The sequence below is a fragment of the Montipora capricornis genome, chromosome 13 (assembly GCF_036669925.1).
Source record: "Montipora capricornis isolate CH-2021 chromosome 13, ASM3666992v2, whole genome shotgun sequence".
NCBI classification, from domain to species: domain Eukaryota; kingdom Metazoa; phylum Cnidaria; class Anthozoa; order Scleractinia; family Acroporidae; genus Montipora; species Montipora capricornis.
In genome coordinates, this window is record NC_090895.1 from 5,673,042 (window position 1) to 5,698,041 (window position 25,000).

A 25,000-nucleotide genomic window follows, 5' to 3' on the forward strand; every position below is an offset into this window, starting at 1 on the left:
TTGATTAACCTATTAATGTCACTGCAAATACACAACATTAGATGGAGTTCATATTTTTTTCCAAAAATCATCATGCTTGAAAGTTGGGGGTGTGGTTTATACACGAGTGCGGCTTATACACTGTACATGAGTGTTTACGGTACTTGTGTATAATGTAAAAGCTCACTTATTTCAATTTACATTTATAAATACATTGTACAATCTGTTTGCATGGCCATCTTGCTGATCTGGTTGAAAGTCTCCATCCCTGTGTTTAATCAATTATTTAATTGTAAAAGTGGCATCGTGGAGGTAGGTGCATCAAGGACTCATGACCAGACATGTTTGTACAGATTATTATGTATGTAGAAATGGCTGAAAGAACGTACAGGAAAAGCAGTGTTTATTGTCATAGGACATTCTCCTCTTCTGTGTGTTTTACATGATGCCATGTCACAGTTGCTGTAGATTACATTTTCCCCTTGTGCTGGTGAATTCGTTTTAGAAGGAGGTTAAACATTATTTTTGGCTTGATCACTGAAGTAACAATGGATTCCTTGCTGATTACAAATTAGAGGTTAATCAGGCATTCTTAAATGTCAAATTTCTTCAAGATTTTAATTGCAAGTTAAGAAATTTGAATGAATTAAAAAGATGGAAGTATTGATAATTGCAATTTTTTTCTTTGTTTTTTTTTTCATAAATACTTTCATAAGTTTCAAATAAGATACAGGACTATTACAAGTCTACAAAGAGATAATCTTTCATAAATCGAACCATAAATGGATGAGGAAGCAGACTACAGCTGTCAATTGGTTATTCTGATGGTTGACCCCATCAAAGAATTTCTTCCGGTTGTGCCTTTTACTCTTCTGTAAGAACCAAAATAAAAATATATATTTTATGATACAAGTCATGATTTTTGAAATCATATCATTTCTCTTTGATTACAGTGTGTGAAAAGCGGATTTCTGTAAAGTTGGCTCTCTTAGTTCATTAATGGGACAGTTTTTCATTGAGTGATTAAATTAACCCATTGACTACAGGGGGTCCCCATTTACATGTACGAGCGAGTACAATCGTGTTGCATTAGACAGAGTAAAATACTATAAAGTATGGCCGGTTTAGGGGTGAATGGGTTAAAAAGGGAAATGATCATTACTTTTGCTCAGGCATTAGTTGAATATTTACAGAGAAGGAATCCCTTAATTGTCAATCATTTGTGAGCATGATCTTTTAACATTTTATCATTTGCTTCACCTTTTGATTTAAAGCTTCATTAGTCTTGTTAAAGACTTACCTTTTCTTAACTTCTTCTTCATAACTTTCTTTTTTTCCTTCAGGGTTATAGCAAGTAAGCCAAATTATCCTTGGGTGACAAATTGAGACTTGGAAGTACAGTATGAAAAAGTATGAATTCTAAGTCGTCATTTTTAAGAACAATTATCTGCTTATAATGAACACTTAATTACCTTTTTACTTGAGATGTTGTAAGCGTTTCCTTGTTTTGAATCGGCATTTAAAGAGCAAAACAACTGAAAATCACCAGCAAATATTGTGCTTGATTAGCTTGATTCAAACTTGAATAAAACGGCCGAAATCTGTTAACTGCTGCCCAAAACGGAAGCAGCTCACTAAATTTCCCTTCACCTGTCTTTTATAATTATTATATTCTAAGATGGCGGAGGATAAATTATTCATGTACATCTCTACATCTCTAACTTTAATTCATTAAGATATGTGAATTGGTCGGCACACTTTAGTCCAGCTTAATTATTAAAGAAAAAATGTGCAAGGTTTATAGAGGACTTATCAAATTAACCGTCAATGGAATGTTAAAAGATACTCACTGGTCTTCACTTGCTTCAAAAGCTAGAGACTTTGATATTTCAAAGAGTCCAATGTTTTGTGTTGCTTTTGGAATACGGCTTTAATTATAGCACACCGGTGGCTCAGTAGGTTGAGCACCGGGCTGCCATATGCATGCGAGAGGTCGTGAGTTCGACTATTGCCAGAGCAACACTCAGGGTCGTAAAATAACCAAGGAGGAAGTGCTGTCTTAATTTGTAATTACATCTGCAAAATGGTTAGACTTTCAAGTCTTCACGGATAAGGACTATAAACGGTAGGCCCGACTCCAACCCTTCAATGTTCATAAAATCTGTTGGTCATTAAAGATCCCACACATTAGTCGAAAAGAGTAGGGCATGTAGTTCGTGGAGTTGTGGTTGGGCCTTTCATTCAGCAATGTGGTCGGCTTGGTGTAATCTTCTGAATGGACTGCTGATCGATGAGACCACAAAACAGCAAAACAGACAAAAATTAATAAGTTAAATTGAAGGAGTCCTAGTGCTGAAACTGGTAAACTAATCTAAACTAATCCATTGGTGACATTTCCCACGATCTATGAACATCAGAATAAAAGCTTCCTTTTTCACTGATCCGTGCATGTAGCATGATTTTATTTTTAAATTTGGGAGCCTATAAGGGATAACTGCTTGCTCAATGTATTAGTGGCAAATAATTTGAACAGGGATCGAGTTTATACTTGGATGATTTCACATTCAGGCATTCAATACGAGCAAACCTTGTTATGTTTCAGGTAAAACAGATGAAATGGAATTTACTTATGATCTTTTTAATATTTATACACAAGAGCCGCACAAAAGTGTCAATAAAAAATTTATTGTCTCAAAATCAGCAAGTATCTCACCTGCATGTTACAAGCTTATAAAATTATATTATGTCAGATCCTTGAAAGATCTTTTGGATATCCTCATAAATGTAGATCATTCAATATCACTGTACGTCAAGATCTTGATAGGTATCTTGTCAAAATCTATGACCAATCTTTGATGATTCTTTAAAGTCTTTGCTTACCTTAAGTTTGAAGTAGTTCTTTAAAAGATCTTAAGAATATCCTTACTGATCTTCAACAAGATTTGGCCCAATGATCTTAAGCTCATCTTTTCAAGATCTGTGAGAAATCCTTTAGGATTGTTGAGGATCTTGGATAAGATCTTAGGTATAGGGTCCTGCCTTAAGATCCAATTAAGATCCTTAAAAGATCTTGTGAATGTCATCAAGGATCTTATATAAAGACCAATATCAAGATCTTGACAAATGATTTTCCCAAGATCGTCTTGGGGGTGTTCATCTGACGTCACAGCGGCCATGTTGGTGTACAGAACAATGGCTGTAAAATGTCTTTTGGGAATTTGACTCTATTATTATGCAAAACTTGTGGAACCTGCATTTTCTGTTGTTTTTTACATAATAACCAAATCAATGCGCGCGCTCTGATTGGTCAATCAGCTATGGTTTATTGTGTCAGTAAACTCATGGAAATTTCGCTCATCTTCTGAACTATTATATATTAAAAAGCAATAGATCACAAGTTTCTATGGTTTATAGGCATGATAAACCACATGGAATGTTGGAAGAACATAACTCGCCTGCGACTTGTGATTTACGAATTCTTCTTGTGTTCTAACAACACCCTGCGTGGTTTATCAGCCTATAAACCGTAGAAACTTGTGGTCTATTGCTTATAAAGTACACCAACATGGCCGTCTCATCACATGAATGAAAACCAAGGATAGTGATCTATGCAAAGTCCTTAAGGATGATCTTTGATAAGATCTTTGTAAGATCTTTGTAATCTCTTCAGGATCCTTTTAAGATCCTCATCATTTTCCTCAGGATCTTTTATGTGATTGTCAAGTAAAGGTCTTAATAGGATCCTTCAGGGATCTTGCTAAGATCTTTTGCAGGTTTTTCAAGATCTTTGAAGATCTTTGAAGATCTTGAAACAGTGATACCACTGACCAAAATGTTATGACCAAAAAACAAAAACAAAATCACCACAGAAAATCTTGACAAATCTTTACATAAGCTTTGCAAGAAAATTGGACTTAACAAACTTTGGTAACCCTTATTAATTTTTTTAAGTTGTTGTAAATAGTTTGAATCCAGGAGTGACTAATTTGAAGATAACTTTGGCTCAGGTTGTCAAAACGTCAGCCAATGTCATCATAAACAGTCCTTCTCAGGACTTATAAACTCACATGGACTGATTGAATTGTTGACCATTTAAAGGGACACTGTCATGCGACGACATGCGCAGTATTTCTCATCAAACCCAGAGATTTTAACAGACTTTTAATTTTTTGCTTTGCAGTCTCAATAAGGCTTCCAAAAAGCAACAAAATGCACATTTATCTATTATCGATGATTTTGAGTCCATGTAAAAGCGAACAGAAATATCATTCCATGAATCCAGTGAATTCAGTGGTGTGACCGGAAACTGTCAGCCGTACAAGGGCTCACAAAAGTATATTTTTTCTCAGTGACCAACCATATTATAAACAATTATTGGATGAGGTTTTTGTGATATCCGGAATAATCAAGGTCGAGGTAAGTGTTATCAGCCTCAGCCTTCGGCTTCGGCTGATAACACTAACCAAGACCTTGATTATTCCGGATATCACAAAAACCGAATCTAATAATTATTGTTTTATTATACATTGTTTTGAAGAAAATAACGACAAACGCATTATCGCAGCAATCACAGTTTATTTTCAAACATTGCTCTTGGAAATCATGCATTGCGTTTATTCACTAATCTGTAGGTTGTGCTGTTTCCCAGAATTAACTGTAGGCTTTTAGCCAATGAGAAGACAGATGGTGACTACAATGTATAATAATCAAGGTTAACATGCCATTTCAAAGATGAAAGAGAGTGAGTTAATTTACAAGAAATGACTTTGAAGTCGAAAACCATGTTTTACTCACCGCTTTCGGTTTTATAATTTGTGCGACAAACAAACACAACCAGTGCAGTTCCTCTCATGTAAAGGCAGCTTTTTCTTCAACATATTCAAATCTACATTTTAGAGCGAAGATAGTAAATGTTTATCAGGAAACAATGATGTGGTGGTCTCTGACATTTTAATTGACAAGCCAGGAATGAGCCGCTAAAGGGATGAAGTTCGATCCTTGTTGATATATAAACGGCTTACACTTCAATTACACCATATGTCAAAGTTCTCATGAATTCACGTCTTTAAAGGTTTCTCTTCATTGTAGAGGCTGTATTGATATTTTGGCTGCTCTTCTTTGCTTTCTTGAGGAGACTGAACCACGAATTGTGCATGCAACAGTGGCCCCCATATCATCTGGACCTTTCCAAACTTGAAAACATTCTACTAATGTTTTCTTCAAGTTTAGATTAAAAACCGTGGCGCATGTGCGACCGTGACAGTGCCCCTTTAATTATGATATTTTGAGTTGTGTATTTGTACATGTAGTCAGAGAACTGTACTAACATTTTTTTGGTCTTTATCATAGACCCACCAGAGGGAATCCAGTTACATGTTAGTGAAGACGTAGTCTGTAGTGGAACAACCATCTCTTTCAATTGCTCAGTTGAAACTTCAAACCCAATGGAACTAAATTATCAGCTTTATGAGAATAATGTTTTGATATATGGCATTAGCGGTACTGGAGTTTGGAACAAAAACATGACAGTTAGTGGAGTATTCAGCTATAACTGTGTGGCTAACAACAGTGTTGGGACAGCAATGAGCACAACTGTGTCTATTATTGTCAATGGTGAGTAACTTAGGTCTAGTCAGGGATCATAATGTTGCAACATAAAGTCCTGTGGGAATTTCGTGGTGAAAGCAAGCTGCCTTTATAGATGTATTAAGGGGACCCTAAGGAACATGCCAAATGTTGTCGGCAATTTTGTAGCTTGTGCCGACAGCTTTTATGGGTAGTTATAAGTGTGACCCCCAGAGTCCAACATGGAAACGTGGGTTGACCTTCAAATGCTTTGTAACCATCGTCAGTGGTGACGAATCTTCGACAAAAATTCTCATACTTTTAATTGGAGTGTATCTGACATGTAACAGTAATAGAATGGATCACATGACCACGCTAACGTGAAAACCTTGTAATTATTGTTTGTGTTGACAGATGGTCCCAATAGTATACTATTCTATTGAAGTGTAACTAATTAACTTAGACAACCCTGTAACATAACAATGATAAATCTGATCTCATGTCCATTATAACATGCAAATTATAATTAACAAGCCTTTTTTCGTGAAATGCCTTGTGGCATATTTTGCACCGCTTACTTTCCACAGCTTTCCACTAGTCAATTCAGCCAAATGTAATTTTTTCACAACTTCCGGACAAGGATAAAAGGTACCCCATTCATCTCCCTCGCCTTCCTCCTCTTCCTCCTCGTCCTCTTCATCATCATCGTCGTCATGATCGTCATCAACATTATCAACATCAGATGACTCATGATCATGATCGTCATCAGCAGCATTATCACAGCTTCCATCATCTTCATCATCATTGCAGCTGCGGAGATCGGTACATTTAAGTCTCGCTGTCACTTAAGTTGTTCTCTTTCAACACGGGATTGCAAACGTTTCAGGCCTTCTTCGTTTTTTTGGCGAGTTTTAAAAAAACATATGAGGCAGTGAGAAATGCATTCAGAAGGAAAACATAATCTGAAAGCTACATGTAGCCGTTGCAAATTAGTGTTTTGTCTCTCGCTCGATTTCTCAGCTTTACGGTGTTCTGCATTGGCGATTTCCCGCCAAGGAAAATTGCCCGAACACTCCCGTCCCAAGGGGCTGACCTGTGCCCCCACCTCCACCTCAACAGTCTGTACGGGCGGGCGGGCGTATGCTGACATCATAACCAAAATTCATTGCGTAATAGATTTCCCAAAAAATGCACCCATGGTGCTTTGCTGGCCCGCTTCGCGTGCATGAGCTCCACTATTAACTCACAGATTACCCAAAAAAGTTCAAGCATGACAGAAAGCAATCAACAATGCGGGTAACATAACAAAACATGACAAATCTCTATTACATGAAAACGAAATGACAAAAAGAAGCTGAAAAAAGAAGTCGCAAAACTAAGAATATTACAAATTAATGTTTGGAGTATTATTGTAATTTTTTGAGAGTTTGCAGGAGGGTAAACATGTGGTGGGCTAGCCTGGAACCTGACCGACCAAATTATTTTGCCGAAAGGCAGATACTTGTTGACGCATCCATAAACCATGTCACCAAATTTAGGATGGTTGAGCCGGATAGACCAAAGCGTAGAGGTAGACGACCGAAACACTATCACCCCCTGCTACAAAAGAAGAAGGAGCTGGAATCTTGTTCGACGAATTCTACCCACTGCATTTGTAGAATCTTTCCGTCCGTCAGGTTCCAGGCTAGCCCACCTTTATGGTTTGCCTAAAACACACAAGAAAGAGCTAGACCTATTCTGTCAGCTACACAGAGCTACAATAATAATTACCGGTATGCCCTCGCCAAATGGTTAGATGACAAACTAAAACCTCTTGCCATAAACCAGTATACGATAAGCGACACCTTCGCCAACAAGGCTTTCATAAATAATTGGTTTAATGAAACGTACCATCCTGACGCTAACTGGAAATTCTGTATCCTCTGATGTCTTTATTGCTGTTGAATGTAAGTGTCAACTGCACTGATTTTCAAATTGAGCTTTAAAATTGGACTGCATCCCCCAGGGTGAGCAGTAGTTTAACACTCAGCATTACACATGGAGAGCAGTCCCACCTTGTCAGTGCTTCACTATTTGGCCCACTTGTACCCACCATGACTATCTTTGGACCCTATTGTGCCTTCATTAACATCCAGACTCTGATATTCTAAATTATTTCAGCTAATGCAAGTCAGTTGAATCCGTTTATTTCACTTGCAGGCACTGTAGTTTTCGTTCATGCAACTAGCTAGTGTATGTACATGTATGTACTGTAAGCACTATAACAAGGGGCCAGTTTTGGTTGTGTTCATATACATGTATATAAATTAACTTTCATCAGATTTATCTTTGTTTGCACACTTTCTACTAGCAGTTACTGTAGAGGAATAAAGAGTCCAGAGTGTCAAGAAGACAAGCGTAAAGGGATTATTTAATTTGACTTGCGATTCCTGTGATTTTGAGCTACTTAAGGACGGTGCCCACTAATTAAAGATATTTTTGCCCCGGTGTGTGATTATGCAGGAAATGTAGATCTTAACAAGTGTTATTGAAAACCAAAAAGAAAATTGCGGGTAACCACGCATTTTTTAAACATAATTCATGAATAATATTTGTAAAAATCTTTAAAATACAAAGCAATGTGTGGCGTTCTTTCTCAAATTGAAGCTTAATTACTCATGCGCAGTAAGCGCATGAGGTATTAAATGCCCTCCGTTTCTTGTTTTTCGTGTGACATTAGTGCATGGAAATTTATGCTTGCATACATTTACATGACTGTAACTTTACGTGGGGCGGGGGTTAGGGGATTATTCAATACACTTAATAGCTGCTGAAAATTTTATCAACGGTTAAACTGTATGCGGATGATACCAAGGTTTATAGAGAGATCTCTGACATAGCTAGAGACACAGTCATTCTTCAGTCCGACTTATTCCACCTTAAGAGTTGGTCTGAGACCTGGCAGTTAAACTTCAACGCGAACAAATGTGAAATTATGCGAGTGACACATAATCGTGATAAATCTGTTCCAAATTACTCCCTCGTACCGCGTGGAGAACGTCTCAGCTCAGTGAGTACTGTAAAAGACCTCGGCATCACAATCTCCCATGATCTCTCGTGGACTTTACACGTTGTCGAGGTGGTCAATAAGGCCAATAAAGTTCTCGGTCTAATCAAGCGAACAATCGGTTCTGTAAACAAAGAAATCTTTTCCACAATGTATAAGGCTCTTGTGAGACCAATCCTCGAGTACGCTTCCCCTGCATGGTGCCCTTACTTGGTTAAGAATATTGTTCTCTTAGAAAAAGTTCAGAGAAGAGCTTCTCGATTGGCCTTAGGCCAGCGAAGGGGAGAGATGTCATATGAAGATCGCTGTAAACTGTTGCGTTGGTCGCAGTTGACTGACAGAAGACTATAAGAGTCTGTTTTTGAAGGCTATAAACTTGTATTTGGATTGAATAGTCTTTGTTTTCGTGACTTTTTTGAGTTCGCTTCAAAACGTACCAGGTCCAATCATAACTACAAACTACAAGTTAAATCGGCGAACTGTAATTGTTATAAATATTCATTCTTCGTTAAAATTATTCGCGAATGGAATGACCTGCCTGCCAATGTTGTTGAGGTAGGAAATTTGAGACGTTTTAAAATAGCTCTTAAATCATACATGTGTATTTCTTAGGTTCCACTTGTGAACATATATATATATTTTTGATTTTTATTTTGGAAGTTTATTTACATAGGGTTAACCTCTTAAACTTCCTTTTTAGGGTATTACTTGTATTTATTTGTTTATGATACCTTAAATAAAGCATGTATGAAAAATGTATGGTTGAGTCAGAAAAATTAATAGAAAGACTTGAAAAGAAGTATTAGTCTTAAAATGTATGTATGCTTGGAATATCAGTCCATTTTGCATGACAAAAGACAAGTGCGTGTTTGAAGTAATCAACCATCCCTCTCATGTTTCAAGCCCTTAAGTAGACTTGCCACAATTCCACCTCACGAGAATCCTGGGAGAAAATGTGTTGGCTAGCGAAGCGTGATTTTTCGGACGCGAATCTACACGAGACGAAGGACTTGTGAAAGTCTAGCCCTTAAGATGTGTCATTTTCTCGTGAATGTGCATGGTCGCGCCCGAATCATTGCATCTTGACTGTTCAAACTTTGTGATTGTAGTCGCGGTCGTACGACCCTTGTTGTACAGATCGAGCTGTTAGAATAAATCTTTTGCGATTGTGGAGCCAAAGGTAAGTTGTTGACATTAAAGCCAAATTATATATATTTTTTCTAATTTGTTTTACAAATAAACACTTTGCACGAGAGCGGGGATCGACATAAAGGTCATTCAAACTGATCTCCATCAGCATGCCGGTCATCTCAGCTCCTAGTGAGAATACCTGAGAAAAACTGATCCGACTTTTAGCAATCTGAACTGTTCTCAGAACTACTGTTATTGTCAGTATGGGCATGCCACGAAGTCAAAATGGGGAATTCTTTCAACAATACAGACTAGTCGTTGATATGCTGCTGGCAAAGGAATTTAGAGGATGCTTCAAGGGGAAATTCAGGTTTTCTGTTTTACTTTTGTTTTTCTTAGAGGCCATTTATTTGCCGGTATTGAAAAGTTTGGTTCACATTTATGAAATGTAACAATTGAAATTAATCATCTGTGGCTTTACAAAGATCTATTAGTATCGCTTTTACATTCCTGAGTAAATTTGACTCGCAAATGACGTACAAACAACCCAGGTCCAGGAATTGTTGATCCAACTAAAACTATTGCCGCACTATACAGTCAAGGTAATGTTGAAGTATTTGATGCGGCATATGCAGGCACACAACTTGTGGCAATGTCTTTGTCGGCACTTGTTTAAAATTTCAGGAATCCAATTACCTCTTTAGCTGACTTGGTTCAAATTATAAACATTGGGAATAATTTGTATTCAGCTTTGTCACAATCATGCAAACAGGGACTCCTATTTTTGACAGATTTGCCTGTTATGGTTATAACTTAAGCTACATTAATTATCAGTTGACATACAGTGATAGCAGAAACCCATAAGGGTTGAAACGTGTAACGGCTTTGTGTGCTGGGAAACAAGCTTCTGAATATTCCAATTTGCTAAGTACCATATTTGGAACAACAAGAGCGAGAGGTTTCCAAATATGGTACTTAGCACTGAAACGTTCAACCAATCAGTTCGCACTGAATATTCGGAAGCTGTGAACGCGTGTTACACGTTTCAACCCTTATGGTATTCTGGTGATAGTTATAGTGGTTTGCTAAATAGTGCACTTCCTATAATTTTAGACTTTCCTTATGTTATATCAATGGTAGCTAGCTGCCTTTCATTCTTTGCACATGGATAATTATCATGCATATATAACTTAAGCTACATTAAAAGTAGCCTACATGTATACTGTCATTTGCGAGTCGAATTAACTCAGGAATGTAAAAGCGATACTAATAGATCTTTGTAAAATGTAAATTAAGCAACAGTGGAAGCATTGTTCATTCATTATATGTTCGAAACCAAAATTTTAGACCCTAGGAGCACTTAAATGATGTTTATCTTTGTTCTTGCAAAGAATGTTCTGCTGTGTCATTTTATTCTGTTTGTTTTTCCACCTCAAAAGTCTTGTAACTATTGCACCTCTCAAACAGTTGATAGTATCATTGAGAATGGAAGAGCAATTTATCAGAAATGTTACTCCAGCAAAATATGTTTTTATTTCTGATTTTCTAAAGAAATTAGACGTAGGCCGCTGGCCATGTAAAAGTTATTCATAGAGCAAACGATGTCAGGGAAATTTATCTTGTAATGTGGTTCCCAGTAAACAACAGCTTAAAACAGGCTTTTTGATGTGAATTTCTAGCTACTGCATTAGTTGTGTTTTCCAGTGGTATGCAGAGCAAAACAGGAGTTACCACGTTTTTGTATACAATAGTTCTGAACCCAAATTGTAACAAAAGTATTGTCAAATGTAGATGCTGTTATTGATCTCTTTTGTTCTATTATTCAAAGTAAATTTAACTGTTTTGAAACAAACTATGAGGAGAAAGCATTAATCTACTTCAGAAATTGCAGCAAACTGGAGGAAAGAGGAGAGAAATTTACAGCCCAATAGACCCAGAGAAAAAATAAGAACTTCCTTCAAATTGTTTTGAAAAGTACAGGTCCATGGACCCATAGAAAAAAAGACTTTCAAATAAAGATGAAAAGTATAGGTCAATGAACTCACATAATAAACTTGAAGAGCAACTTCTCTCAAATAGATTCTTGTAACACCTATATACCTTTTTTGTGGTGTACAATAAAGTTATTATTATTATTATTATATTATTATTATTAAACTGTCAACAAAAGTACGAATAACCTGGCAGCGCATGAGTACAGTATACATGTAGGCTACTTAGAGCCTCTTGTTATCTCTCAAAAATGCATGGTTACACCCAATTTTCTTTTTGGATACCAAGAGTACTTACTAAGATCTACTTTCTCCGCATAGTTTTAAACTGCGCAAAAATATCCCTGTATTAGTAAGCATCACCGATAGGAAATCCAAGTATCTGGAGATGCGCAGACCGTATAGGCATTAACAATAGTAGGCACCATCCTTGAAAGACGCTTCTGTGTTAATTCTACTGAATGGGGAATTGTTTCTGACATCCTCATAAAACAGCTCTCAAATCTATAACTCTACCTCTCAATTTGCGAAATTAATATGAGATCAAGGGAATTCCTTTAAATTTATTAATCATTTTGAGTACATGTAACTACCTGGGGCCGGTTGCTAGAACTGTGGTTAGCGCTAACCAGTGGTTAAGAGGTATCAAAACCCATAGGTTTCCATGGTATTTAACGCTGGTTAGCGCTAACCATGCTTCGAGCAACCCGGGCCTGACTGTTAAGAGGACAATCCCAAGGACCCTGGATATAAAGTGGTTGTTATCTGTGAGAAATTCTACTTACATTGGTGACCTCTCTCGCGAAAACATTCCTTAAAATATCTGTGCGTGTGGCTGAATGCTTGGTATGCAAACGGATGAGACACGGATTGACAACAGGGTAAACACTGATACTTTGAACGGCTGAACGGCATCAGAAAATTTTTGCATGGATGAGATCGCACGGATGAACGGCAGCACAAAATTTTTGCGCGGATGAGGTCGCATGGATGAACGGCTGAAGAAAATTATTTTGAGCAGTTAAAGAAAGTTGCGTAATCCATACGGCTTAATAACGTTAACATCACTTTTCATAACACTGAAAATATTTGGAGTAGGTGACGCCTTCCCCACCATGTATTTTCTCAGCTAAAACTCAACTTGCCCTACATTAATATACTAATTAATTTTTTCTTACATGTAGTAACAAAAAAGCAGGCGCCTATTGTCTGCCGTGTTGATTTGTGTTGGATTCTAACAGTCGTATAAACATAACAACTTTCTTTAATTTTTCCAGACATGTTTCGACGGTACATCTGCCATCTTCAGTGTTACATATTAAATTTTTGAAATCACCGTTGAATTGAAAGCGCGTGCGATCTTACAAAGTTCGTTACATTGCGTTGTCAGTATTGCGTACTAAAATAAAACAAAGCAAAACCAAAATTTAAATGAGTGACACTTAGTTCTTAGTTCTTAGTTTTTGTAATGCCTGTTATGTTGGTGAAACCAGCCGACACTTCCCCACAGGAGTGCGTGAGCACTTACTTTCAGACAGGTCTTCAAACGTTTTTAAACATCTGCAGAGTTCAGAGTTTTGTAGAGCATCTTGCACACCGGATTGCCTCGAGATCATGGACTCTGCAACTACTAAGTACCAAGTGAATCTTAAGGAATCCATGTTTATAAAATGAGAGAAGTCCGATCTCACCCAGCAGGTGAAACACATTAACCTGACTCTCTCCCTGTAAAGAACTAAGCGTCACTCATTTAAATTTTTGGTTTTGTTTTATTTTAGTACGCAATATTGGCAACGCAATGTAACGAACTTTGTAAGATCCATTCTCGTCCCCATCGCCCTTTTCGTTTCTCTTAGATCACGCGCGCTTTAAATTCAGCAGCGATTTCAAAATATGTAACACTGAAGATGGTGGATGTACCGTGAAAACATGTCTGGAAAATTAAAGAAAGTTGTTATGTTTATATGACTATCTATATTGTTGCTGCCATCTAGACCTTTTGATTCTATAACAGTTATAATGTTAACAGAAACTTTTAAATTCAGTATTCTACCCTTGAAGGCACGATTATAAGTCAAAAAATTCACTCGAATCGAGTTAAAACTGTTGACCCTGGGAGGCATTTATGAGAATATAACTTTGGCATTAATTCCGTCTGCCCGGCGCAAGCATAGCAACTCGCACGTGATCAGTGACTCATGGACATACAGTCGGTGATCAGCTGTACATGAAAACCATCAAAGTCAATCACAGTGCAGGATGTGACCATTTGACCTGTCCGCCAACAGTTTGAAACAAGACTCTTGATATAATTTTTGAGATAATTATGACAGCCATATAATTACATTGGACTCGCATGCAGTATCTTGACAATTATCTTGTTCTATATTTTATTATAGGCTACAGTCCCATAAACACGGTGTTCTCAACAAATTTGAGCAACGACACAGTTGACTTGAACAATATCTTTAACCTCACATGCAGTGCTAATGCAAACCCGGCTGCGAAATATAGATTGTACAGAGGTCAGGAAAATTTGGTGAATATTACAGATGGACAAAGCAGTGGCACTTTTCTGACATCTGTTAAAAGCAGAGTAAGGCAGGTGACCTACAAGTGCGTTCCATTTAATACCTTTGGTGATGGACCCGCAAAGACAATTAATGTCACAGTGTACTGTAAGTATTTATACAATCATGTAATAATTTATGCATCAACTATTTTTTTTGTTTTTGTTTTCCATTGGGTCGATTTCACTGCCTGTAACTCTTTAAGGCTGCGTTACCTGTGCTTGTTTACTGGGCTTCATTGCTCACAGGAGTAAAAAGGCTAAAGGCAAGGCCCCAAATGCTCAAATAATGTTTAGGATGTAAGATTTAAAATTCATCTTTCACCTTTCACTTTGTGTCTGCAAGAAAACTACGGTGAACATTTGCTTGTATGACCGAGAAGTTTTCATTCACGTCGAATCGGCTAATAAATCGCAAACAAATGCGACCAAAACACAAAATTAATTGACATCACACGCTCGTGCATTCTAAATACATTTTCTGCACTTTCCCATGGTACTGAATAACTATATATACATATAAATCTTTTTACCATACTACTTATGTTAAAAGAACAGTTCATTGCTTACCGTAAGGTATTAAAAACTAATCATTGCTAAGCGTGTTTTATTCCTTGTGGACTGGTTCTGCCGGCTCTCAAGAGAAACGTTTGCAAAGGGTTTGTGAAGCATTTGAAAAGGGTTTGAGAAGCGTTTGAAATGCTTTGCAAACCGTTTGACAAGCGTTTGCAAAGGGTTTGAAAAGTGTTTGAAATGCTTTCCAAGCGTTTGCGAAGGGTTTGCAAAGCGTTTGAAAAGAGTTTGGGGAGCGTTTGAAACCCTGTCAAACCCCATTTGTGAGGCATTTCAAACACCCCAAAAACGCTGTTTTCGATAAGACATGTTTTCCTAAAGAAGGTAACATTTAATTGAATTGTGCAACTCTGAATAGTACAAGATACATGTAGATAACATTGCTTGGCCAAGTAAAGGTGAATGGCAAGAAAAGCACCATGCAATACTACATGTACTTGGAATTGCCTAAAGGCCGTGACTTGGATGGCAAAGGGGAGGCAGAGGGCAACACAAACAAAACAATGTCTTCATCCATTGAAAGTCGGTGACGAATGACCAATCTAGCCGCCAAGGCAAGGTCGCAGTGAGATTTATAGTCGAGGGGTATGTAGCAGTGCATTAATTTTGCACTTTCTGGGCTTCCAAACACATGATGAAGTTGCAATGCATGTGACTCACGGTGACACACTAATAATTAAATTACACTCTAAGATAGCACACTTGGAAAACCCCGCCAGAAAACATAAAACTCCTGCTGTGTTTCCAAGCAAATAATATTCTATAATTCTACAGTTACTTTCCTTGACTTGAATAAATTATTAGGTCATTGTGCCCTATAATATTTTGTATGTGTGGGAACCCAAAACAATAGGCCTTTGTTTATAGCTTCTTATCATAATATCATTGATGAAAAGGTTTTCAAATTGATAATAATATCATTGTCATCTTTGTCTCCACAAATTTGTTAGTAACCTGGTTGCAAGTCGAGGATACACATATTTAATTGGTTCTAAACATTGCATACAATCATGTATACTGCTTTTAAAAATACTACTCTATAAGCAAAATTATTAATCTATAATCTACTGTACATGTACAACTGTGTATCATTCTACCACTCTACTTGTTGTTTGTACATGCATGTCTTGCAATTAGGTGTACGTGTTCTAGTATATTTAATTCTTTGTTATAGTTTTCAAAAAGTGAGGGTACAGATTGCATGTATAGTCATTCATTAGGAGTGGCAACCACTTTTGATTACCTGTAATATTGATTCCTTACAAGTCATGTAACTTAGATAGGTTATGGGAGATAATGCTGTTTAATAGTGTATCTTGCAAGATACACCAACTGAGTTATGCTGGATACTTGAAAATTGATTTCAAAGATGAACATGATTTACATTACTGCATAATGTAGCATCAAGAGCTCCTCCTGTTACTGTAATAAATTAAATGCAACAGTGTGATGGGACATGTGGCCTGGCTAGAATGGGGGTAGGGCATGCTCTGGGGCAATTTATACCTTCTTGGCATTGGCCTGGCAGCTAACCAAGCCTCCATTTGCCACAAAGGTATTAATAAAAAAATAATTACTTTTAATTATTATTTAATAATTTGCTAAATTACTCATTTAATATCAATGTAGCATTCAAAGACCCATTAACATTTCTTGGGTAAAACAGCTTGTCAGGTCACCAATAAAACGTTACGTGCTTTAAAAACTGGTAAAACCCTTCTCATTTGAATCCTTTTATAAAGCGCATACCAATAAGGCATTGCTTGTTTGTCCTGTTGAATGTTTGTTTGGACTTACGTTCTGTGAAGCCATTCAATAAACTTGCAGGTCTGTTTTTACCGGGTCTAAAACCGGTCAGTAGAAAGTTTTTTCACTTTTGTTCTCTGCTAGGGTTACTCACTTTTTATGAATATAAAGCTCTCTTAATAATAGTAATAATAGTAGAACTTTATTTTCACATGATAATGTTTAAGACTGAAGAGCTTTTGGAGTCGTGCACAAATGAAATCAAATCAGATTAATACAAATCAAATAATAATAATAATAATAATAATAATAATAATTACTATTATTATTATTATTATTAATTATTATTATTATTATTATCATTCTTATCATTATTATTATATTACTATTAGTGTCATTTTTATTTTTATTTTTATTTTTATTCATATCTATAGCTCATTTTCTGCATGGCAAAATGATCAAATGCGCTTTACAATAATTGATAGTACATGTAATACGACAATTGTTAATAACAAATAATAGTAATAGTAAATATAATTAAAAACTAATGAAATCAGCCGATTTAATATGCTGTCAAAGTCTACTTAGTCTCAAATCATATTGGTTTTTGAGGAGAGGGGAAAACTGGTGTACCTGGAGAAAAACCTCGTGGAGCAGAGTAGAGAACCAGCAAACTCAACTCACATATGATGCCGGATCTGGGAATCAAACCCCGGGCCACATTGGTGGGAGGCGAGTGCTCTCACCACTTTGCCATCCCTGCTCCCCAGTTATTAATTAATTAGTTAATTAATTGCATTAAGGCAAATGGATGCTGAGCACAAGACATCTTTGTCAAAAGGCTTATGACTGATAATAATTTATATACATGTAACTCCATTCTGTAACCAGTGGTGACTCTGTAAAAGAATAATCATAAATTAGGACAAGAAAGCAAAAAGGAGATGCATAAGTTTTTCGCCATTATTCATTCTTATATAAACTTCTCTGTCACCTTATTAAACAGGACTCGAATTGCTACTGACTTGTTCGAAATGTTACTGCATGAAATTGTTTAATTGGTAACTCTCAGTCACCCTTATCTTTTTCTATACTCTGCAAATTGGACAATTTACTTGGTGTGCATAAAGAAGAGTGACATAAAATGCATGATACCAAATATGCAATGAAATCAAAGAGATGTGGGAGTTCTTTGAAGCACAATGTTTCTTTGGTCTCGTTTCTTGGATGCGAGGTGCATTGTATTGCCAGAGCGAAGTATTTGTTCATGGAGGAGTGGAGAACAGAACTGCTACATGTAATGGCAAATATTAACAGCAGTATTGTGATTTACCCAACATGCCCTTCACATCGAAGTGACTGGAAAGCTGATGCCAGCAAAAGAGCATGTGTCGAGGGATATCAGGGCGAAAAAGCCATACCAGTATACAGAACAGTGAGAAAGTTTCGACATGTGATTGTAAAGGCAGATTTCTTTTGACTGCATAATATTATGGCATGGAAAGGTAATGCATATTGAATTCACCTTTATGTTCAGTTCTGCTATTTTGCATGTACCTTCCTTCCTTTTTTGTTCATGTGACAAACTTCAAATTGAGTCATTTCAAAGAACATGTCAAGCATCACTTCTTAGTTTGTCTCTGCTGCTCATCACTTCTCTTTGTGTTGATGTGGATGAATATTTGAACCGTATTGTGTATTTGGCTTTCATTATTCAAAAGGTATGGTCTCATCTGATAATAACTTTATACATGTATTATTCTTTACTGCTTTATAATTAACTATATATATTAATAATTGACATTAAATTTTGACTGTGCTCTTGCTATCTGTGTGTAATGTGTTTGCACTGGAATTAAATTGACTGATTTAAAGCAAACTGATCCAAACAAGTTGAGAAAACTTTGTCGTGGCTAATGTAGTTAATTTTCCCTAACTAACTAACTAACTAACTAACTAACTAACTAACTAACTAACTAACTAACTAACTAACTAACTAACTAACTAACAATAATGGTAGTCTTTTTCAGATGGTCATGGTTTTATGTCCTCCTCTATGCAATTCTAATACCAGGCAGATCACCCCTAGTAACATAGAGCTAATGGAAGGCGGGTCTAAAATGCAAGTCACATTCCACAGGTCGAGACCAGAGGTCCCTAAGTGCTCAATTGATGAACTATTGAGCCAAAACTTTTCTCTCAACCTGAAACAATATATTAATTATTTTTTTGTAGAGTGATTAGAGCAAGGAGACACTTTTGACACTATTCTGTAGCACAGAACACTCACCTGTGACCCATGACCTGTGTCTCAGACCTGCAGGCTAATGGACTAATTGAATTTAATTGGATAATCGTTGATCATTTTATGAACACCTAAACAACTAACTGCTACATTTTAACACTTTTAAGAAGATTAAAGTTGTCATATTTTCTTGGAGGAACTGAAATAAAATATCTTTAGACCCCTGTAATATAACCTGCACGTTACTATTGGTTCATTTTGGTTTTTGCATTTTTGACAGCACCCACTAAACCAAGGAAGATAAGTGTGTTTGAACTTACATTAGTTGTCCCTGTTTACAGATAATCCTGACACTGTCCGTTTGGTCGCTAATGCCACAGAGAACAGAAACTGTTCTGATTCCCTGTTGGTGAATTTCACTTGTGATGCATCTGAGGCCAATCCACCCGTGGAAAACTTCGAACTTTTGAAGAGTCCAGAAATTGTGGAGACAAGTAGCAATTGGACTTGGATTAGGAATATATCAAGTGAAGGAGACCATAACTATAGCTGCAGCGCTTTGCACTCCTTGGGAAATGTGATAAGCTCTAATCATGTTACTGTGACCTTTAATGGTGAGTTCAGTATCCTTTTACAATGTCCACTTAAATCTTAAAGTCAAAATTCATGTTATTACAATGAAGTTTGTCATGTTACTTTGCGCTCATAATTTTTGTACAGGTACATTATTAGCGTTTATTGTTTTTTAGTGTTTCACAGTTTGATTCCTTTTTTTTTTTTCAGTTCCAGTTGATGAGGTATCTGTCCATGTTAAAAGTGGCAATGAAACTCTTACAGAAGGTGGAAATGTGTCTGTCTACTGTGGTGCATCTGCTGGGTACCCTGAGCCAAGTTTTTCTTGGTTAAACTTGAATACAAGTGAGTTAATACCAGGCCAGTGGTTAACCTTCATTAACATCAGCAAAGAGAAAGCTGGGGACTACATCTGCAATGCCAGCAACACTTGTGGAGAGAAGCAGTCTTCTGTCACAACCATTGATGTGCAGTGTAAGGATATTTATTTTTCAGCCATGCTAATTATTAATGATCAATGGAGAAATTTTGTCATGCTGAACTGAGCCATTTGCAGATTTAGCACCTGATAATTCCAAGAGCTGTAAACACTAAATGGCAGCTAGCTGGAAATCAGGCATTCTGATTTCTGGCAAATCCTTATAAATTATGGCCATGCGTTCTCTGGGAAATTTTTACTGCATGCAGCTACTATAACAGAAAGGGGTAATGGACTTGCATCATCCTTTAATTGTGAACAACCTAATTAAACTGCTGGGATTCGCAAATTAGAAGCCAATTATTAGGAAATGATTACATTCATGTTATTGGAGAAATCTTACCATACAATACATACTTAATTGACCACTCCCCATAGGGGCTTTTCAGGCCAATGGAAGACAATCAATGAAATGACAGAACAGAACAACAACAACTGTTAAGAATCCCAACTGGCCGGAGTCAAACCAGTTGGCTATCTACAAGTGTGGCCAAAAAGTTGAACCAGGGAATACTAGGGACAAATTCAACAGAATGAGTCTTGAACCCGGGAACTCCGGATCTCAAGGCAAGCATCTGAACCACTAGGCCGCACTGTCTCTCAAAATCTTGAATAATTATATAAAATTATTATACAATCATGTACATTGCTCCTCATAACTTGCACTTCACTGTTGGTTTATCTTGGTGTTTTTGTCATTGGCAGCACAAAGAAATCAGAGGGAGATAATATCTTTAAATTAACCTTACAGAGAATGAAAACTGTTCTGATTTCCTGGTGATACGTTGCACATGTAAGGTGTCTGAAGCCAATCCACCGGTAGAAAACTACCAACTTTTGAAGAACCAAGAAATCGTGAGACACAACTCAAAGACATTAATTTTGTTAAAATCCACTTAGTATATACACTGTAATCAGTCAAGCACCTGTCACAATGGCACAATTAATGATTGCGATCTTTGCTTCCTTTCTTTCTGCAGATAAACCTGAAAATGTTCACCTGAGCACTTCAAACCGCAAAATCTGTGCAGGCAAAATGGTGATATTAACATGTTCTGCTGGTGATTCTAATCCAGCTGCAGAAAATTTTACACTTTACAAAAATGGTCTTACGCTTGCTAACGTGACAAGAGCGAAAGTAGGAGTGTTTAACCAAATGCTATACACCCAAGGGCAACATAGTTACAGCTGTGTGGCGAGCAATGCTATAGGAAATGCTTCAAGCAAGAATACCATTGTGGAAGTTGAAGGTGAGGTTTGCAGCTAACTTTTCTGGATTAATTTTCTAATTTTCTTTGTTTTACTAGCTACTTCACTTGATTAGTGTTTGTTGTACTTTGCAACTTTCATCCCCACAGAGCACTATTTTAGAGAGTGTACATAAGACTCGATATCATTTGCAGATCTACTTTTGACTTTAGGATGGGATTTGGGTTTCTTCAAGGCCAGCATTTCTCAAAGTTATGGCCTTCCAAGGTAGATATTGAATTGTGCTGAATGGAGAGTCAACTAACTTGGTTCCTTTTTCCTTTCAAGTTCCTGCATCAGTGACTGTTGAGAATCGTACCATTGTTGTCAAGGAGGGCGACAATCTGACACTGCATTGCATCTCTTCTGGATTTCCAAGGCCAAATGTTTCCTGGGTCAATGCCTCAAATTACATTGTAGAGACAGGAAGCATATTGAATTTGACAAACATCAGGAGACACAACCGAGAGTACAACTGCTCAGCAAGCAATGCATGTGGAAATGACAGCAGACAAGTTTATATTGATGTGCAATGTGAGTCATTATGTTCAATACTGAAATGCATTAATTTTTTCAAACCACATGATTGTTGCAAAGTGTAAACACCGTACACGTTTGACTACAGTACATTGCTCTGTAACCTTTTTTGTTCTTAAGCTTAACTAGATGTTTATTAAACCGTAATTAACTAAATGTGTGAAGTACATTGTAAAGCATACTGTACTTTGAATTTTGTAGTACCTTATGCTTTTTTCTTGGTTTTGTGTACACTTACACTGTAAAAATAATAATCGGTTTATTTTAAAAGAAAGATTATTGGCAAGAGCATCACGACATTTGCATGACTTCATGTAATAATGATCATATGTATAGATTAACATACATGTAAGCGACAAGTATAATAATTTATTATACAGTGCATGCAAATGTTGGTTGTGTTATCAACAATTTGAGACATGGGAATTGATATAAGGGAAAGCAAAGGAAAATTACAAAAGTCATTTTTAAATCCTCTGTTAAAATGTGTACAAAATCGATTCTCATAAGGATTTTTTTGTATCATCAACAAAACAGCACATATGCTTTGTGTACTGTTGTAATGTGTTTGCATGACACCATATGTTTTTGGTGGTTGTCTAATGTGTTTGTTTTGTGTTTCGCACTTTACAGTGTAGTTGGTACTGGTTCTTTCCATGTATGGTAAAAGTGTTAGAAAGCTGATCTTGTAATTTTTATAATTTTGCCTGTAGATGTTTATGTGATACACGTTTCTTTTGCAAATGTAAGCAATGTAATAAAACTTAATAAGAGCTTGTGATCAGGGTTCTTGGTTGAACCTGTCTCTGGTGACACTGGTCTCGGGGTGTCCTTAGTAAGTGTTATGGCTGTAAAAGGGCTTCCATCAGCAAGCAGAGCAGTTTGTCAATCATTTGAAGGGCTATGCTGGGGAAAAAAAGCACAGCAACGGCTGTTCACAGTTCCAGTGGCTACCCTAAGTGTTCAATGCATCCTGTTTATATTGCATTTAGCTGTTGTGTTTTCAAGTCAAAAGTTATTTCGCCACTGTAATGTACGGTACAACGTGTCTTTTGTTCATATTCAGGGCTACATGTATTATCATTTTATCATTTTAGCACCTAAACCTTGTCTAATGTGGACTACAAATGGGTGTAATTGCTTAAAAAAGGAAAGGAAAGGAACTTTGTTTAAGTGTCACTTAAATAGTTATCTAATGCAAATCCTGCATTTTAATTGGCTATTCTACTAGAGGACTATTAGTAATAGTCCGCAAGTAGACAAAAGCGTGACATTTTCTTTCGTTCTATTCCCAAATATAAATTTCTTCAACTTGCATTTGCTAACTTCATTATTTCCTTTTCTGTCCGACTAGTTGGGTGATACTAAAACAATAAGACCATTCGCCCTTGCGGGCCACGGGTCACCAGCCCGTTTGGCCTTGAGTCATGGGCTATTGACCCGATGTAGTTGTTAAGTAGCACTAATTGGGCACCGCCGTCTGTAAACTTAAGGTGATTCCCTAGAAATAGAACTTGTTATAGATTTCTAATGAAACTTCGCATACTGTTGTAACATGTCAAGGAAATGATAAAAATATAATAAAAAGGGGATGACGAATGCAGCTATTTAAGCCACTTTGACAATTGCCGTGCATCCCCAATGTTAGACAAATTTATCTCTATTTTATTAAAACAAATTAATGTAATCCCTTATAATTTTAATGCAGAGCCTCGTGTCACTGTATGGTTAATTCTCGTACGTACTTGAAAATTGTATTTGAATACCTTTGTGAGTACTTGACACTCCTAAATAGATTTAACTTCATTGCGGGCTGTTCGACTCATAATGGCTCCTTCCGTACGATTTTATGAAATTGCCAAAAAACTGGCCATAAATTGTTGCTGTTGTTGAAGACACCGTTCTCAGCATTGAGCAAAAATTGGAAATAAAAAATCGGGGTCATCGTACTCGTTCAGTAGAAAATAACCCTTCCTTGACGGATTAAGCTTGGTGTCAATGAAAATCCATCATTTTATCAATGTACAGGAGCTAATGTGTACGCCAGTGACATAAGAAATTATGTGCAGTAGGGAATCACCTTAAATCAACAAATTAACAGAAATCAAATCAAATGTTGCTTTTGAGGAGAGGGGAAAACCTGAGTACCTGGAGAAAAGTAGAGAACCAACAAACTCGATCGAGGGAAAAGGGAATGCTCTCGCCACTAGGGCAGCCCTGCAAAAATAACAATTTTATTCAATTACGGGCCCTTTAATTCACAAGACTTTCCTGTAGGGGTATGATTGTGAAGAAATACTGGTACACTGTATGTTATGTTGTACTGAATTCCCCACACTGGAAAGTTGTGATGGTAATGGTAATGCGAATGGCCCTGTTAAAGGGGCAGTCTGAAGGAATAATGCCATGGTTCCATTTCCAAGAATCATTTTAGTGCACTGACAGTATTTTTCTTGCCTACAACAAATGATGAAGAGGATTGAAATTAAAAACAAAGTGTTCACAGTTTTTAAATAGACCAAATTTTCAAGAATTTAAAGCGAGTAGTTTCTCCTTAAATTCATCCAATGCATCGTCCTTGGGATGGTAATTGTAATGGTAAGGAGAAGTGTTTTTGGTAGTGATATTCTATGGAGATGAAATGAATTTACAAGTAATGCCTTAACTCCAGATCCAAGCTTAAATGTCATTTTTGATCTCACTCAAAGTTATAACGAGATAATATGCAACTGTTTAAAGTGCTACTATTCCCATAAAACCATTTCTTATTTTTTGGGGGGTTTTAAAACTTTCTTTACTAAACACCAAGTCTCCCAAGTGTTTAAGTGTTGATTTCAAAACAACATCTGTTTGTTTTAGCTGTAATTTTCTTATTTAATGATCTGCCATATTCATTACTAAATTTAAATTTTTGAGAGAGCTAGGTCGAGAAGAAAATGACGTCAGACCAACTCGTTGTCGCCCTTGAAGTACCCTGAATTGTTAATTTGCTTTGATTTCACTATTTTCGTGAATTTAGAAGACTGAGAGCTTGATATGCAACATATGGGAGATAGCCATAATTATAATTTTGAAAGGACAACCCAACTGCGTAGGACTCGATCATGGGAATGTTCGTTTTTGACCCGTCACCAAACCACTTGACCACCACACCGCTAGCTTTTCAGGGACAATATTTAAAGGCTATTTGATAATGCTGTATTATCACTCGCCAACAAACAGCATTTAACAGTACAAAAGGTCGGTGTCCAAACTTCATGAGAAAGCTAAATATTTAAATTCAAAGCTTAGGCCTAATTACTCTTCAGCAGCGATATTC

At 36.8% G+C, this 25,000-nt stretch overlaps 1 protein-coding gene across 1 annotated transcript in view; it reads left to right on the top strand.

The window, feature by feature from the left end:
• Positions 1-25,000, top strand: part of LOC138029718 (hemicentin-1-like) — a 113,312-nt gene that overhangs the window by 59,183 nt on the left and 29,129 nt on the right. Inside the window, exons 9-14 of the mRNA XM_068877473.1 lie at positions 5,329-5,592; positions 14,112-14,390; positions 19,187-19,459; positions 19,629-19,892; positions 20,877-21,146; positions 21,433-21,678. Coding sequence (XP_068733574.1) covers positions 5,329-5,592; positions 14,112-14,390; positions 19,187-19,459; positions 19,629-19,892; positions 20,877-21,146; positions 21,433-21,678 — 1,596 coding nt within the window. The remainder of the gene's footprint in view (positions 1-5,328; positions 5,593-14,111; positions 14,391-19,186; positions 19,460-19,628; positions 19,893-20,876; positions 21,147-21,432; positions 21,679-25,000) is intronic.